Source organism: Thamnophis sirtalis, unplaced genomic scaffold (assembly GCF_051295495.1).
Source record: "Thamnophis sirtalis isolate CommonGarterSnake01/CBP01778 unplaced genomic scaffold, rThaSir2_p1.2 scaffold_10, whole genome shotgun sequence".
NCBI classification, from domain to species: Eukaryota; Metazoa; Chordata; class Lepidosauria; order Squamata; family Natricidae; genus Thamnophis; species Thamnophis sirtalis.
This window is the reverse complement of record NW_028261390.1, coordinates 54,447,790-54,466,205: the sequence shown is the minus strand read 5'-3', so window position 1 is coordinate 54,466,205 and position 18,416 is coordinate 54,447,790. Positions and strand designations below refer to the sequence as shown.

At 39.0% G+C, this 18,416-nt stretch overlaps 1 protein-coding gene across 4 annotated transcripts in view; it reads right to left on the bottom strand.

Annotated features, from left to right (window-relative positions):
• Nucleotides 1-18,416, bottom strand: part of RAB28 (RAB28, member RAS oncogene family) — a 131,941-nt gene that overhangs the window by 112,048 nt on the left and 1,477 nt on the right. For all 4 annotated transcript variants that reach the window (XM_087724637.1, XM_087724636.1, XM_087724635.1 and 1 more), the window contains exons 2-3: nucleotides 9,230-9,326; nucleotides 4,375-4,463 (exon numbers count right to left, since the gene is read on the bottom strand). In XM_087724637.1, coding sequence (XP_087580763.1) covers nucleotides 4,375-4,463; nucleotides 9,230-9,326 — 186 coding nt within the window. The remainder of the gene's footprint in view (nucleotides 1-4,374; nucleotides 4,464-9,229; nucleotides 9,327-18,416) is intronic.

Genomic DNA, 18,416 nt, shown 5'->3' with positions numbered 1-18,416 from the left:
ACAACCCAAATTACCATTTTTCTGAAGTTTCCACTAGTTCCACTATAAAGTCCATAGAGATGTCTTTCCAGGGGTCTTGGGATTTTGCCACTGGCTGTAGAAGGCAAAGGGGTTTTCCCTGGTCGTCCCTTGGCTGAGAAACAGATGGAGCAACTGGCAACATAATTCTCAATGTCCTATTTCAAAGATGGCCACCAAATTGATGTTTTACTAAATGTAGGGTTTTCACGAACCCGAAATGCCTGGCTGTTTTCGAGTAATGGCTGTGTTAAAGGATCAAAGTATGTTGGCTTTCAGGAACATATAACCTAGTCCCAAACCAAGGGAGACCATCCCACATAGTGCACTCTGATTGGTGGTTTTAAATCATTCATCTTTATTCAGAGCTTCTTTCACTGTCACCTGTAGGTCATTGGCTATCTGAAGGGTTGATTGTTCTGATCAAAGGGGCAGAGAGTTGACTGGAGGGGATGATAGGGCTGACAATGTCAGTTCTGGAGCTATTGTATTGAGGTAGCCAGGAGAGGTCATCAGCTAGAAAGTCCCCCCCCCCCCCAGGAAGATAGTGCAATATGAAATTAAATTGGTTGAAGTATTAAGACGATCACATTTGTTTTGGGAATAATTACTTAGCAGTTAGACTTATATACTGCTTCATAGGGCTTTCAGCCCTCTCTAAGCGGTTTACAGAGTCAGCATATTGCCCCCAACAACAATCTGGGTCCTCATTTTACCCACCTCAGAAGGATGGAAGGCTGAGTCAACCCTGAGACGGTGAGATTTGAACAGCCGAACTGCAGTCAGCTGAAGTAGCCTGCAGTGCTGCATTTAACCACTGCGCCACCTCACTTAGGTGTTTTCAGAGCTTCTAGAGTCTTATGATCTGTCCAAACCTTGAAAGGGGCTTTACTACCTTCTAAAAAAAAGTGTTCAGGTGAGGAGAGCCCATAGTACAGTGTACACTTCTTTTTCCCAGACCGTCCACCTCCGCTCAGTCTCAGATAGCTTTCTAGAGGTGTAAGCAAACAGCTGCAGGATCCCTTGCTTGTTTTTCTGGAGTAGGACATCCCCGACTGCCACATCATTAGTGCCGGCTTGAATGATAAATAGGACATTTGGGTCCGGGTGCTTCAGCACAGGTTCGGCTGTGAACAGTCACTTAAGTTTTTTGTATGCCACTTGGCATTCCATTGTCCATTTGAAAGGTTGGCTCAGTTTGGGTTTCTCCTTTCACTTGGTCTTTAAAAGGTTAATAATAGGTAGCGCTATTTGAAAAAATGACAGGATGAATTGTCAATAAAAGTTACAAACCCCAGGAAGCTTTGGAGTTGCTTCCGGGTGCACAGGATCCACAATTCTAGTATGGCTCACAACTTCTTGGGATCTATCGCAATCTCTTCATGGGAAATCCAGTAGCCCAAATAGTCTTTTCCTTGTGGAATTTGCACTTAAGAGAGGTTTGCCACTCAGTCAGAGTGGCACAGAGTTTTTTCACTAGTTTCATGTGTTCCTCTAGGGTTTCAGTGTAGATTAAAATATTGTCTAGATAAACTAGGATCACTTTGTATTTATCATGCAGGACCTCATTAATCAATTGCATGAAAACTGTGGGTGCCCCCCGTAGCCCAAAGGGTAGCATGCAGAACTAGAAACATCCCAGCAGGCAATTGAAGGCTGTTTTTCATTCATCTATCTCTTTGATGTGTACAGTAGTATGTCTCTCTTAAGTCTAATTTGGTGAAAACCCTTCTCTTGGCTAGACAAGCATGTCTTTCAGCAGTAGAAACATGTAGAAGTTTTCAATCCAGATGGCATTTAGCCTACAGTAATCCATGCATAGGCAGAAACATTTTTTTTCTCCCAAAACAGTACATGTGCTGCCATATGTTACTTTGCCGCTTGAATGAAACCCTGCGGAAGGTTCTTGTCTATGAAAGCTCAGAGTCCATTTAATTGTCTTGGAGTCATAGCGTACAATTTCAGCTTAGGCAGTTTGGCCTCGGATACTATTTCTATGGAGCAATCTGTGGAGCGATGAGGGTGAAGTCTATCCAAGTCCCTTTCACTGAAAACTTCCTGTAAGTCCTGGAGCACTACTGAAGCTCCTTCCCCTTTCGTTTTCTTAATGGGTGGCGCATGGAGCTCCAAGGTCAACTTTTCTTTCAGTCCTCATCCAGTCTCTGCCTGATTTTGAATATTCACCTCCTCCAATTTACAGAGGGGTTTCACTTTAATAGCTATGTTAAGTCCAGCACTATGAGTCTGTACATACTTGACGCTACTATGAAACTAAGTTTTTCATGGGGCCCCATCTTCCTCTCTACAGATTCTATAACAAATGTCGTGGGGGGCACCCCTGTACTGAGCCATCTAGATGAAAAAATGTCACAGGGACCTTTAGTTCCTTGAGTCGTATCTCCAGTTTCTCCATTATGTCAGGGCTGACCAGGTACCTGGTGCAGCCTGAGTCAATAATGCAATTCAGTTTTCCTTTCGCCCCAGGAAAGTACACTTAATTCAACTGTGATTGTTACAGGTATGATAGGGTGACTTATCAAGGGCTCATTTGTCCTGCAGTTGCTCTCCATTCCAAGATTGGGAAGCTTGATCAGAGTTGCCTTGCAACTGGGTGAATTCAATGACTTCTACTCCCTTAAGGGCCGGCTTAGTGGCTTCGTGGGATCTTTTGCTTCTGCACTGCATGGGCCTGGACATTGGTCAGGGTGCTTGGCAGTCGGCTGCTCTATGGCACTCCTTGCCGCAGAGAAAGCAGCTGGAGGGCGGCAGCACAGGCTCTGTTGTCTCAGGTACCAAAAGCGTGCACATGCTTTTGGCACCCAAGGTGAAAAAGGTTTGCCATCACTGATCTAGATCATGGATATCCATAAAGTTGCTAGAAATACTGTTTTCATGAAAACAATATTCATCAAAAAAGTAACATAAATCAGGGCATTTTATGGCTCCCTACTTTAAAATCTTAACAATTAATATGAGATTAAAATTGAATCAGACTATCAATCAAAACAGTGCTTATCATTAAACGAAAGGTGGCTTAAGATAAACAAGTATTCTCTGTTCTCATCTTCAAATATCTGCCCAGCTGCTGGGCCTGCTGCACCTGCTGCTTCTGGCCTCGTGGGAATTCTTTGATTTCATGGCCGCACTGCTCTTGGCCGCCCTACTGGGCTGCTCCTGCCTGGCAAAAGGCAATTTGGCCCAGATCTATGACCTCCAGAGCACCTTGCTCATCATCGATTTCAGGCTGTGCTGCACTTTTCAGGCTGTCCTGCACAAGCTCCATGGTGACCCTGAAGCAGTACAGAAGAGGGAGGGGGAGATTGCCCCGTCCTCCTTTGCACTCTAAAACCCCGTCTTCCCTGGCTGTCAAGCTCCCAGCCTGTACCCCTCTCACTGGAGCAAGACACGCAACTTAATGTTATTGGTATCTACGAAGGCCTCCCAGTGCAATGCCTTTTGGCAGTAATTCCCAAAAAGTATATTTTGCACAAAAACAATACTGCATATCACCAAAAGTACACCATACTTACAGTGAAGCATAGTGGGGTCAGCATTATGCTTCAGGGCTGTTTTTCTTCAGCTGGAACTGGGACTTTAGTCAATGTATAGGAAATTGTGTACAGTTCCAAATATCAGTTAATTTTGGCACAAAACCTTCAATTCTCTGCTAAAATGCTGAAGATGAGGAAGAATGTACCTTTCAACATGACAACAACCTAAAGATATTTCCAAATCAACGGAAGAAGCCTCCTGAAAACTCCAGAGGTCGAAAAACGGATCTACGGACAAACCGGAAGCCATCATTCGCGAACTTCCGGGTTCCCCGTAGGTTCATTTTTTGCCCTCCAGAGGCTTCAAGGAAGCTCCTGAAGCCTCTGGAGGGCCTCCGGGGGGCGACTGTTTTCGCCCTCCCCAGGCTCCTAGAAAGTCTCTGGAGCCTGGGGAGGGCAAAAAAAATGCGCCAAAAGCAGGAGGTGCATGCACGCGGGGGGGCACACGTGCATGTGTGCTGGGTTGCGCGCATAGCATTATGGTGTGGTACGCCCGCGCAAGACCCCCCTGCACTCCTCCTCTTTTGGCATGGGAACCAAAAAAGGTTAGCCATCACTGATATAGACCAAGCAACATCTGTTTCAGAGAGCTATTAGGGATTCATCTCATTCATAAAAAAGTACTGTTCTAGCACTGCCCAAAATAACCCTTGATCTGCAAAATGAATGTTCAAATAAATTTCATTTATATATTCATATTTTCATATTCAGTTAAAGTTGTGTTGTAAATTATTATTTTTTAAATAAACATTCTGGGAAAACCAACAGTAAGAAACTATGGTAGTTTATACTTCTTTAACCATACCTGTGCACCATAGATATATTTGTCTAACATCTTGCTTCCTATTGTTTGGCCTCCAATATCCCATACATGAAGAGTAACATTTATATTTCCTGGAAAACGGAAAAGGGAAACAAAAAGTTGATGTATAAGGCATAGCTGAGTTACAGAATCAAATATAAATAATCTTTACAATTCAATATTGAAACCCTATACAATATACCTATATGCGTTCATCACTAATTTTATTGTCTTGTAAAAGGTAAGTAAGATTAGCAACAAGCTTTTTTACTGCACACAACACATGGTTGGCTGTAATATATCAAATTTCAAAGAATGCTGAAATTCATTAAGAGGTGTCACTTGTTTTTTAAGCAGCAGTTTGTACATAATACACTGACAAATTGTTTTTACATAGAACGTTAATTTGAAATGCAGATTTATTTGGCTGCCCAGCTAATGTTTTCTAAGCCATGAAACTAAAATAAAATATTGAAATACAAAATGATATTTAAAACATTTTAAATGTTATAAAGTGAAACATAAAATTTTGCTCAAGATGAAAAGCTCTGGTAGTGCTGTCCTGACATATATCTACTCATAACCCTCCCTTAAATCAATGTTACTTACTTCCAAAGAAAAGTACAGTATTGCAGTCTTAATAACCCAAATTATCAAACACAGGTTGCATCACAGAACTAGTTTATTAGTTTAAAAGATGAGCTACTCAAGATGGCAGATGGCAGTATCTTTATTAAGTTCCCAAGGAAGGGGGGGGGGTGTTGCATTCTACAGCAAAGCCCTTCAGATGCCACCAGATGCAGTGACCCTTCTCAGCATCCATGCTTCCTCTTCACTGCATCTGGTGGCAGTCTGAAGGGCAGGGCCAGCACAATATCCACAGAAGACAATTATTCTGTTATTCCCAAATGATTATGGCCTTTTAAACTGGGCAAAAAAATGGATTAGCAGCTACATTTAGGTTCTTAAAATTGTCAGGCATAAAATAAATGCTCTAAAACTGTTAACTACTTCATCTTAAAGAAATCCCACCTCTTTAGGTGGTAATGTGATTAAAGGCATGGTATGCCATACAAACAAAAAAACAACAGCTCATGGAGCACATTCACCCTCTACCAATGGTACAGTAATAAATGCACTGGGGGTTCTAGGAAGGATTCAGCCTGCCTAACAATACATTGGTTATGGAGGGGGGGGATCCTGACTGGATGGCAATTTACACTCCGTCTCAGCCATATCACATGTTTTTTCTGCAGTGCTTTAGAAACAAAAATAAAAAATAAAACACCAAATTGGCAGGCATAAAGTAGATTTTGGATACAAGCCTATAAACAAAATGTAATGTAATTTTGCTAGTTACTATGTCACAAATTATTATTTTCACCATTTGTTAATAGCCATCCAGCAAATATTCATGGGTAAAAATCTTTCCCTTTGTTAGTAATGCGATCAAAAAAAAAAAAGATATAAGTGTGCATGTTATCAAGAGAAGCTTTTTTCACTTTCCTCCACAGCAATTTTTCCTGTTGATGAAAAATGAAAAAGAAAGCCTTTTTATATTAAGAGAAAAAAAGTTGCACATAAACTTTTCTTTGCAATTTCATCATTATCTGTTGATAAGTATTTACACCTGATCAAACAACATGACACACACACACACACACACACACACACACCCCATGCACATTTAAATGTATTGTTTTCTCAATTGTTTTTGAAAATTAACAAGCTGAAATCAGTGAAGTTTAATTTGGCTGCCTTTTATAGCAGTTAAAAATCTGCTATATACCATAGAATCTTCAGATTCTCATCTCTCTACCTCCTTCTCTATTTCAAATTTGGAACAGCAGTACCAGAAGCATTCAAATATCATTCTGCCATTTTGGAACTGTTCCAGGCACAAAATGTGCCCATTACTAGCTTGAAATGTTTTGTACACCACTACTGTTTATATCTTTCACACTGAACAACCTAATACAGATAGGTGGAATTTAAACAAAGTAGTATTTTTCCCATTATACTGATCTACATCAGTCCACTCCCCTCAAAAGCCCCAATCAGGTACATATTTCAACAGCAATATAGTCTTGCTGTTGAATGTACAGTACCACCCTCAAAGGAGAGTAAAGGAGGCTTTTAGTCACATGAAGAAAATGACTTTTGAGACTGAACTGTATCTAACACAAATGCATAACGAAACCTACTAATTTATTAACTTTAAAAAACAGTGATTTCATTTCATTCACCTTTGCAAATTTTCAAAAAATAATCATTTATTTGAACTATCCAATATTATTTGTATAATAAACTTCTCATTTTGATGTTAATATGGTAATTAAGCTCATATTTGTTTCAAATCTTTAGTGGAACTAACAAAAAAGGCGGTTCACAATAAGCAACTTGGTTCGTTAATTTTTTTGTATAAAATTGCTGCAAGGAAACAATTTAGTCCTTCGAGAAGAGGGTGGCCAGACAAATGATCCCTACATTTCTAGCTGCAGAAGAAAGTGGGTTAATGTTAATATTGCTAAATGCCTATTTAAAAAGATAGCTGTAGCTGGTATACAAAATCATCAATATTTCACCCATGTCTCTAAGTAAATATGGTACCTTACAACATTTCTGATGTAAGGCATGTAGACATTCATGCCAATGGGCAAACAACGTTTCCCCATGGGTAAATAGACAAGGGTGCTAAATAAATAAATCGGAGATTTCCGGTTGTACTTCCGGTGCCATTGGAAGCCTGATCTGCGAGCTCTGTGGTCAGCTCTGGCCTCTCCCTGTCGGAGGGTCCAAATTTGGACCATAGCCACCCTGAAAGGGTCGTGAAGTAAACAGGGACTGCCTGGCAGGTAGAGGAGAGCCGCATCTCTCCTCCCTGACTTGGAAAGCCCCCTCATCTGAAGACGAGGAACAGTGGCAGCCAAAATGGCCACCATGAAGCCAGGGATAGCCTGAATACCCAAGACTGTGCTGGAGTGGAGAAAGTGGATGGAGTGTGATCTGGGTGAGAAAATATTTTTTTGATTGGAAGTTGTCCCCAGAAATCCAAGGGAAAAGTATATTTAAAGCTATTTGTTGAAGCGGCGACCGGGCACACACAAAAAAATCAGAGAATTAATGGAAAAAAAATCTGTTTTTTATGTGATAAATAGAAACTTGGTTCTCAAATTTAAAAGATGTGATATTGAGAACAATTTAAAATGCTGGAATTAAAATCCCAAATTTCTTTTTACAAAAAAGAAATTACCTAATTATTGGATTTATAATTTAAAAATAATTGAAATTGGAACAGTCAACAATATTGCAAAGAAGCTGAAGCATCCATCTGAAGCAATTCATCATCTGCTGAGGAAAAGGGAAATATGCAAGCTTGGAAATAACTATTCAAAAAAACTGAAAATATTTATTCGACACAGATCTACTCTAAGACCACTAGAAATGTGATTATTAACTAAGGACTTCAGTTAAGAGCCCCTGAACATCACTGATTATTATTGAATATGTAAGGTAATTTGTAGAGGCGTGGATAACCTCCTGGTGAATTTAAATTGTTGGACTGACTATTGATGGGACATTTAAAATTGTGACTTCAAAGTTTGGATTTTTGAATTAATGAATTCTGGACAGTGGACTAAAAAGAGATTGGGCATTGGTTTTACCTGGGATGGCCATTCTTTGGGCAGCGGAGATAGCATCCAGGAATAGTTTAACTCTGTCTGTTATCCAATCGGACTGAGTCTGCAATCTTTAATGTTACACCTCCTCTGGTAGCTCCTCCCAGCTTTTGACGAAGGTGTCACTGCAGACAGACGTGTGATGATGAAAAAATGTCTCCTATTGGACCCAGGCCCGGTCACCACCCAGAGAACAGGCGTTTCAGATAAGACCAACACCCATTCTCCATTGTTGGTGGAGATAACATCCAGGAATGGGGCATAGCAAAGCCTGTCCTCACGGGTGGGTCGTTGTCTGGGCCAAAGTCCCCTGGCTTGTGTGAACCTGTTGCAAAACCTACCTAGCAAAGGCAGCGTCCACCGATGCATAGCTACCCAATTTATAATGGCGGATAAATGGGGACAGAAAAGCCCACGTGGCGGCTTGACAGACCTCTTCCAATGAAGCCTGTGTTGCCCATGTTGCTCCCTCCTGGTGGAGTGAGCAGTGATAAAATAGAATAACAGAGTTGGAAGGGACCTTAGAGATCTTCTAGTCCAACCTCCTGCCTGGATAGGAAACCCTATGCCATTTCAGACAAATGGTTATCCAACCATTGATATGTCTTGGTGGTGGTATAGACTGCAATTTGTAGGTTTTTGCTATGCAGGCTCGTATCCAATGACCCAGGGAAATTGCCAGCTGAAAGGAGATGAACAAGGCTTATGTGCGACGTAACGAAGATATCCTTTTACTAAGGTGAGAAAAGTACAAGCCCATGCATTATTAATTCAGCTGTGCTTTGTTTGTTTTATGCTAACACCCACAATAATAACAGCAAGATTTTCATGTGAGACTGCAAGGAGAATTTGATTAAGTTGTTTCAAGTTCTACTTTTCCTGAATTTACATATTCATGTTCCAAATCAAAGATATAATAATCTCAAATAGTATGTGCAAAACATAAAATAGTGCAACGATACAAACGTATTTAGCAATGAACTTTGTTAGTGGAATCATAGAATCATAGGGCTGGAAGAGACCTTGGAGGTCTTCTAGTCCAACTCCCAGCCCAAGATATGGGTTCTTATTCCATTAAAGTTTTATTCACATTCTTGAAGTATTAAATTGTATTATGCTCTCCTGAATACTTAACTCTTACTCCTGTTTTTATATAGTGTATTCTAATTTCATCTTACCTGGGAGTGTTATTCTTTTCAAAAAGAAGTCAAGTCCTATGGTTTGCTTGTATTGCTTTCCAAAAGAATCGTGAACAAAACGAGTAGCTAAGGAGGTCTAAAAAGAAAATTATATCTAATTCAGAAGCAATGAACAAAAAATCCAAATTTAAACTCTATTATTTCTAATATTTTATTTCTTTTACTTACGGTAATAAAGCAATTTTGTAATACTGCAAAAACTTTAGCCATCATCACAGTTCTTAGGATCACATCAAATATTAACTAATCAATTAACTAAATACTAACAATAAATAAAAAATATTGCAATGCGGAATATTACAAAAAGGAATTGCCACCTCCTGAAGCTTGACTGAAATATACTGGCTAAGTGGAATAAGGAAGAGAGGGGAATGCATACCTGTTCTTCATTCTTTTAAACATTGCCTGTGGAACATGAAAGAAAGCAATGAATGCCATTGCTGAAAAGAGGTTAGATCACTTTCAGCAACAATCCTTCTCACCATTCTTTCTTTTTAAAAAAGAAACTCCCTGAAAACAACATGGAGTTGGACTAAATTTGAACTGTATCTCACTTTCAGGTCAAAAGGTATTTACCGTATTTTTTGGAGTATATGACACACCTTTTCCCTCAAAAAAGAGGCTGAAAATCTGGGTGCATCTTATACACTGAATACAGCATCTTTTTGCCTCCTGAAACCCCGCCTCCTTAACCAAAATGGCCATGAATAGCCTTTAGGAGGCTTCCAGAGTGCTCCTGGGCCGTTTTTTGCTCGTTTTTGGGCCCACTCGCACCCCCAGGAACACTCTACAAGCCTCCTAAAGACTATGCATGCCTTTAAAAAAAACGGGCCCGTTTTTGCAAAAAAAGAAATGTTTTGGGGAGGTTTGTAGAATGCAAAAACTTTTTTTTTAATTTGCCTCTTCAAAATCTTGGTGCATCTTATACTCCAGTGCATCTTATACTCTGAAAAATACAGTATTTTAGATTTTTTAAAATCTAAAAATCCCACCTTTATTATTATTATTATAAATTGAAAGCAGCGAACATACCTAATACTTGTTATAGTTTTCCCTTAATAACAACCCTGTAGAATTCGACCGAAAGTTCTCCAGCTGGAGCCTCACATGAACTTTGTCTGACAAATCAATGCTGAGATCCTTTTTGGTTCAGAACATCCTGGGGGGGGTGAAGAAGGGGCAGCATCTCATCAGACCCAGAGGGAGTACAACAGGTCCCTCATAGGTCAGAGATTTGCTCTCTGAATCGGTGCCAGGGTGGCAGCATGGCAACATGGCTGCACAAGAAGCTGACTTCAGGCCAACTGAAAAGTAGCGTGCAGGAGACGAGATGAAAGCCTGGTAAGAAGATCTAATTAACCCACAGTCATAAATCAGAATTTGGAAAAGGCAAAGAACCTTGAGAGTATAAATAATATTGATGGACAAATCGGGATTTGGGCAAAAAGAAAGAAGGGCGGAAATCGAGGGTTGAATCACTAGCCCAAAAGAGCCATTTGCTTTAAACAATTTAGACAGAAAGGAGAAAGCAGAAAAGTGACAAACCCATTCAAACACAAACTTTAAATTTGGATTTGGACTTGAAAAGGTTGTGTTTTTAAAAGAGATTGGGAGGATGAAACGGAATCCAAAACATACCAAGGAGATTTGCTTCATTCGAGTTTCTTCTAACATATCTTAAGCAACTCCAATTAATGAGAAGTGGAATGTAATGGGGGAAGGGGAATCAAGAAAAAAGCACGATTTTCTCACTGATAACCTCATCTTGCCTGAGCATGGCAAATGGAATGCGAAACTTTGAGCAGGAAGTTTTAATTAACCAATTGCCATAAATCAGAATTTGGAAAAGCAGGAGGCAAAGAGAAACATACCAGAGATTTGCTGTATTCAAGTTTGTTCCAATTAATATATTTTGAGCAACTATAACCAACGAGAGGTGGAAGGTAACAAGGGAAAAAATAATAATAGAATTAAGAACCGGGAAAATATGAAGCTTGTTGTTTTTTTCCCGAAGAGAGAACAAAAGATCAAGATGGCTCCCGCTTCTCTTCTTCTTCACATTACCTGAATTAACTAAATTTAAGGTGGACCAGAACTCTGAAATAACTGTATAACTAACTGCAATTTTGGAACTGGACATTAAGGTAACAAGGGGGGGGGGGGCGATAAAATCAAGAGCTGGGAAAGTACCAAGTTTTTTTTCAGGATTTTTTTTTGGGGGGGGGCGAAGGAAGAACAAAGGATCAAGATGGCTTCCGCCTCTCTTCCTCTCTACATCAGCTGAACTAGCTAAATTTAAGGTGGACTAGAACTCTGAAATAAGAACTGTATAACTAACTGTAATTTTGGAACTGAACATTATGGAAAGATGGGAATTTGAAGAACTACATAAATCATTAAAATCAAGTCTAAATAGAATTTTGAAGTTAGATATTGAGGAGAAGCAAGAAGTGAAGGAAGAAGTGAAGAAAGAAGAAGGGGTAATGAAGGGGTAGAAATGGTGGAAAATAAAAAGCAGACACAAAACTTCATTGGGTTTGACACTGGTATAGGGAAAATTGAAAAGGTGGGATGTGTCCCAACAAAAAGAAATAAAAAGCAGACAAAAGATCTCACTGAGTTTGACAGTGGCATAGGGAAAACTGAAGAGGGGGGTTAAGCCTCAACAAAGGGAAATACAAAAGATTTAACTGGGTTTGACCGTGGCTTGGGGAAAATTGAAGAGGGTGGACAGGTCAAAACAAAGAAAAGAGAGAAGACAGGAATAGAGAAATTGGACAAAAGACTTACTAGGAAAAAAATAAGACAATTAGAAATTGTTATATGTGAATTATTAAGCTGAGATATGTGGTTTACTCCTATATATGATAATAAAACTGAGTTGCTAACTGATTGAATATGATAATGGAAAGATAATTAAATAAAGGTTAAAATATATGGAATATGGACAAATATGAAACTGTTATGTTGAGAATATAAAGCAGAGGTATGTGATTCACTTTTATACATGATAATTAAACTGCTAATTGATTGAATATGACAATGGAAGGACAATTAAGTATAGGTTAAAATATATTAAATATGGATGTATATAGAACTCCTAACATGATGAACAAAGTGAGTACCACTTGTTATTCTATATAGATTGATGGAATTGTAATGAACATTGAACAGTAAGGATTAAGACAATTAAGGGTAAGCTAAGTCAAGATATGGAAAATGGAGAGGGAACATGAAATATACTTACAATGGGAAATTATTGAGATTATAAAGACAGAACTACAAATTTGGGGCGTGTAAGGATGCATAACTATATAAATATAATGATGAGAATAGCTGGGAATCGTAACCAGGTCTACATCTCAGCCAAAAATAGGCTGGGGGTGGTGTTTAAAAATACAATTACTATATATGTATACTTTTTTTCTTTTAAAAAAAGAGGAAGATATATGTTAAAATTAAATATGTATATTGAAAAGGAATTATAAATACCATTAACATAAAATGGAGCTCATTCAGAGGCTGAAATACACCAAGTAAATGAGATGAAGAGTGTGAAGTAGAGGAGAGAGGGAAGGAAAGGGATAGGAGAGAGGGCAGAGGGAGGAGAGGAGGAGAGAAAGGAAGAGTGGAAAGGGGAGAGAGGAGAAGGAGAGAGGAAGGGGAAGTAGAGAAGGACGACAGAAGGAAGAAAGGAGGTAGGGAGGAGAAGGAGAGAGGGAGAAGAAAGTGATGGATAGGGTACAAATATGGTATAAGGAGAGCAGAAGAGCCAATAATTGTTTCTGGGAGTTGATGGTAAGACAAATTGATGTAAACATTTAACAATATAATATGATGTTGGTTATATAATAGTATACATGTGGGTTATTTGTTATGAAAATGAAAAAATAAAAAACTTTATATATGAAATAACAACCCTGTGAGGTAAGTTAGATTGAGAGAGAGGAACTGGGCCTAAGTCACCCATGTGTTTTCCATGCCTAGTTTCTAGCCTAGTGCCTTCAATACTAGACTGAACTAGCTCTAGCCTAAAGTTCCTAAAACAATGAATCACACCAACATTTCTATTCCTGCCCTTCATTTAATTAACTGACCTACAATCACTGTCTTTTTGCATAGTTTTCTTCAGGCTTCTTTTTGTCTTCAGTGTTTCACCTACCCACAGTAAAATATTTCCAAATATCTCTATTTTGAATTTGTACTGAAAATATATGTATACATATACATTGTTTGATTTATATTTCTAGAAATAAACCCATGCATAGCACATAGAAAAAAATATCTGATGTATTATTACCAAACTAAATTACATTATCAGTTGGCAAGTCATTATTTCCTGCTGTAATTCTAAATACATATTTTTTTCCAATTTGCATATACAGGTACCTAATGATCAAAATGGAGGTGAAGTTTACAAGTAATAACATTCTGAATTGCACCCAAGCTAAGGAATATACCATTGGCAATTACTTACTCTTTACTTTTCTACCATTAGAAAAGGAGTTCAGACTTCCTTCTTCAGTAAAGTTTTACTTTTGAGTTTTATAAAACTTCTTTCTCGGTGGACTTCTGCTCAGACTAGGTGGGAGGGCTCAGTGATGGTGGGATGAACTAAGGTAACCCTTGCTAGTATGAGCAAATGGGAATAAGGGCAAGTGGGACATAGCAGATATGAAGAAAGCGAACCAAACCAACACAACAAACTTCCAATCAAACTTGGAAAGCGGCACTGTATGATCAAGAACACCTCATGGACACAGCTGAAACAACAACTGTGGATGTCAAAGGTCAGAACATACTGGACAGACACTGAACTTTCACAAACAGACCTGGAGCTGATGATGTAAACAGACAAGAGTAAAGACACTTATTCATTGAAAGTGTCAGTACTGAAAGAATTCCTAGGTTTACAAGGACATTTCCAATCAAAATATCCGGGGGGGGGAGGGGATCAACCCATATTTTAATCTTAAAATACAAGAATCTGACAAGAAATTCACCAAATATCAACCCATATTTTAATCTTTAAAAAAATACAAGAATCTGACAATAATATTCAAGTTTACTGGCAAATAAGTTTTAAAAAGTGAAAGATCTATAATGGAATAACAAATGCCAAAAGTCATATTATAACTAATACTAAAAATATTAGTATAAATTCTGTAGAGATGTTTATGGAGCTATACACTTCTGAAAACATGCAAGAGGGGAAAAAATCAACTAACATCTCAACAAACTGAATTGTCCATAATTATTTTTAATGGATGCTCAATACTTCAATACTTGAGATTTCACAATCAAAAGCTGAATATATTTTTTAAGATTTTCCATTAGCAACTCCAGACCCTGATGAGTTACCAGACAAATTCTGTAAGGCATTTGGATATTCTTATACTAGAATTTTTGACATTAAGCCATGTACTATATCAGGAAAATTGTCTTCCCTTATCCTGGCACTGTTCTATCCTGTTTACCAAACCAGGTAAAAAGACCCATTAGAAATTTCTTCTTATATGCCCATTTTTTTAAATCTTGATAATCAATTATTTATTGAACTATTTTATAATTTATATAATTACATATTTAAATTATATCATTTATAATTTAAGCCAATCATATTAGTTATAGGGAAGATTATTCATTCTGATCAATCATGTTTCATTCCAAAAAGTATATAGTCCTATCAGAAAATTGCTAACTACTATTCATTTTTTATAAAATCAACATTTATCTTCCTTATCAATAAACTGATTAGGTATCTTTTAAGCTTTTGTGTGGGGAGACTGTTTTCTTTATTGAAAACATATGGGTTTGTGGCGGAGAGAGGAGGTAAAGCATGGGAAATGTTTTGAGACACTCATCCTGGAGCTGCTGTCTTCCTCAGACTATTTTTATTAATAAAAAGATTAGCAAAACCCAGTAGAGGCCTGCAGACTCTTGACTGCTAACCAATCACCACAGAGATCTAGTCCACGAGCATGGCATAAATGCCATCCGTGAATGAATCACTAAGCTTCCTCATTGATGTTTCACAAATCCATCAGGGCTTCTCACAGCCAAACACATAGGTTATATGGAAGCCACTCAAGCATGGGCCCTACTCTAACTGGGCTCTTCCCCCAAAGATATTTTTGCCTTTGCAAAACTTTTTGTTGCTTGTCTGCCTCCTTTTTGGATCAGGGGTGTGGCAGGCCTCCCCAAGTCTCCCCTCATCCAAGACACCTTGTGTTCCATTTAATGACAATGTACAGTTATTTAATGACTGCATCAAAGAGAGCAGGGATGAGATAATTATAGTTAAGCAAGGCCATCTTGCCATCACAACTTTCAACCATAATGGGCAGGTTCCATTACAACTGCTGTTATTGAAACATTTAATAATAGAATTCTCAAAATTCTTATTGGATCTGGAAAGATTATAAAAATTATGTGAATAACTCTTCTATTTATAAATTAACTATGATGTAACCTATCGCTGAATGTTGAGATATATTATTCTATTGTTTCTTGTTGCCTTACAGAATATCAATGAGAAAAAATGAAAAATAAAATAAAAATATGGAAAGCAGGAAGTATGAACCAATGTAGAAAGTACTATTAAAATATAAAATAGGAAATGAAGTATATTAAACTGAATGTTTAGGTAGGCTGAAATGGGAAATCATTTTAAATGATTGTATTCAAAATTTGGGATCATATGAAAGAATGGAATGGCATTAATACTCAAAAAGGATATAACTAATTAACCCAATAAAAGAATCCTGTCCATTCAAATAGATGATATCCAAGTGCACACTCTTACTCCAAATGAAATGGAGGAAACACTTGTGATGATGGCCTCCTTGGACGCTTCTCTAAATGCCTCTCCGAACACCAGCTTGGAGGATGAGCCGATCCCAGGCACATCAGGGAGGAGGTACAGCACATATGGAGGCAGCCAGTGACCCCGAGATGGGATCAGCAAGACCAAATGTGGTGGAGCAGTCGCAGGGGGAGCAAGCAGATGATCAATTGGATGAGCATGGATCAGTTGAGACACAGCTGCAGGACCGCCTCAGGCGGACAGAGCGCATAGCTGCAGCTGACCAGTGGTGACTCTGGATGAGGAACTACTCCCCAGAGATTTGGAAGCCCTCTTGACTAAAAGGTTTTCAAAGATGTTCAGGTCATATAACCTGTTAGCTTAAAAAACATTATTTTTGCCTGCCTCTGGGACTCTTACAGAATAATAGGTCTGCATGAGAACAAAAGCCAAAGGGAATGGAGGACTTCTGAATGTCAGCTGACAGGCCCTGCTCTTTCTTCTTTGCACAGCACTGCCATGGCCTCTCGCACTGCGCTCTGTGACCTTTTTTAAGCTTTATTCTCTCATGGAACCCAACTAAGTTTTCATAAGATGCAAAACGTAGTGCAGCCAGTAAGTAGGCTCTGCATTGGCTGGAATAAACGTCTGGGCATAAAATCTGATTTTAACCTACAAAATCTATTTGGCACTCAGGTCTGGGAGGGACTGTCTGCTTGAAAGTGATTCCCCATACAGGACACATATCCACAGTATAAATAATGAACCTCTTCCTAGAGTAGATACTTGGGAGAACAAGAGACCTGTGCTTTTCAAACGTTGCACTGAACCTCTGGAATAGCCTTTCACTGGCAATCCCGGTGACATAATTACTCCTAGCTTCAGAAAAGCTATAGAAAAAACAAATTCAAAAAGACCTTTTAGAGCAACATTCCCCAAGCTGTTGGTGTTGGCCCAGCATGGTGGAGGGGGTGGGAGGGGATGGTTTTGTGCGAGGTGCAGTGCACACAGCTTTGAGTGAGCGGTGGTCAAGCACACAACTTGCACAAGTAGGGCTGCGAGCACTGATGCCCACGCTCACACAAGTGGGGGTGTGAGCACTGGTGCCCCCCCTCCTTTGCATGAGTGGGGCTGCAAGGACTGGCACACGCTGCTCGTACAAGTGGGCCTGCATTTACGCAGCCCGGTTGCAAAAAGCCCATGATCCAGTAGTGGGTCTCAGCTCACAGATTGTGGATCCGTTTTAGAGGTTAAAATCTAAACATCAGTAGACCTAATAATAATAGTTTTAATAGTGAGTCTTTATTATAATAATGCTAATAGGACTATTTGTGTTGTTATTTATTGATGTTTAATTATTTCATTTTTAACTGTAAACCACCACTAATCTTTGTAAAAGTCATTATTTAAAAATATAATAACTATTTAAATTAAGAATTAAATCAGTTAAATTGGAAAAATATTTAAAAGATTTTTATTTAAACTGAAAATTTACAGGAAAATGGATGGCTACTCTAATGTAAGTCAGATAATTTACAGACCTCTAGTATAAGCAAATGAGATTAAAAGGAAGAGGGAATTATTAGAGTAAAATTCTTCATAAACAAAAGTAGAGGAAAAAATATTCATATAAAGAGAATATATTCAGGAACCAAAGTGTTCTAGCTGTCTTATAGAAAAGGACTAAGTACAGATGAAATAAACACTGAACAGTTTAAAGCGATAACATGAAGGATGTGGCCAGACATTGGTAGAAACAGCCTCTAGGACTGACAGGAAGCAACTTTGGCAATTTGGGGGAGGGGGTTCAAGGACCCCAAGGTGCCAGGAGTATCCGTCCTCCCACCTACCCATTGAATGATTGAGGTGAATCAGTATGATTGACAGAATGACAGGGTTGACAGCGCAGGAAGGAGGGAGGTCAGGGTTGGGAATAGAAGACCACCTCACAAAGTTTAGAGGAGTGTCAAACTCACGTCATCACGGTGATGTCATAACACACATCACAACTTTTTCCCCCTTTGCTAAACGGGCATGGACGTGGCCAGAATATGATGCATCCGGCCTGTGGGCCAGGAGTTTGGCAGCCCTGGTTTAGAGTGAGAGAACCAATCCAGGTAGTCATGGGTAGGGGAAGAAACAGGAGCCATAGGGCAGGCCTTTACAGGTGAAGAGGTTCCTGATACTTAATAACAGTGGTATGTTCTGGGGTTCCAAGCTCACACCAGATGCTGAATAGTTGACCTTTGGAGGCCCAGGCCTTTGGCTGTTGCTGATGAACACCAGGTGTATTAACAAGGGTCCCCTCATTTGTAAGGGACTGGATGACACTAGATGGGAGTAGTTCCCTCTTGGGAGACA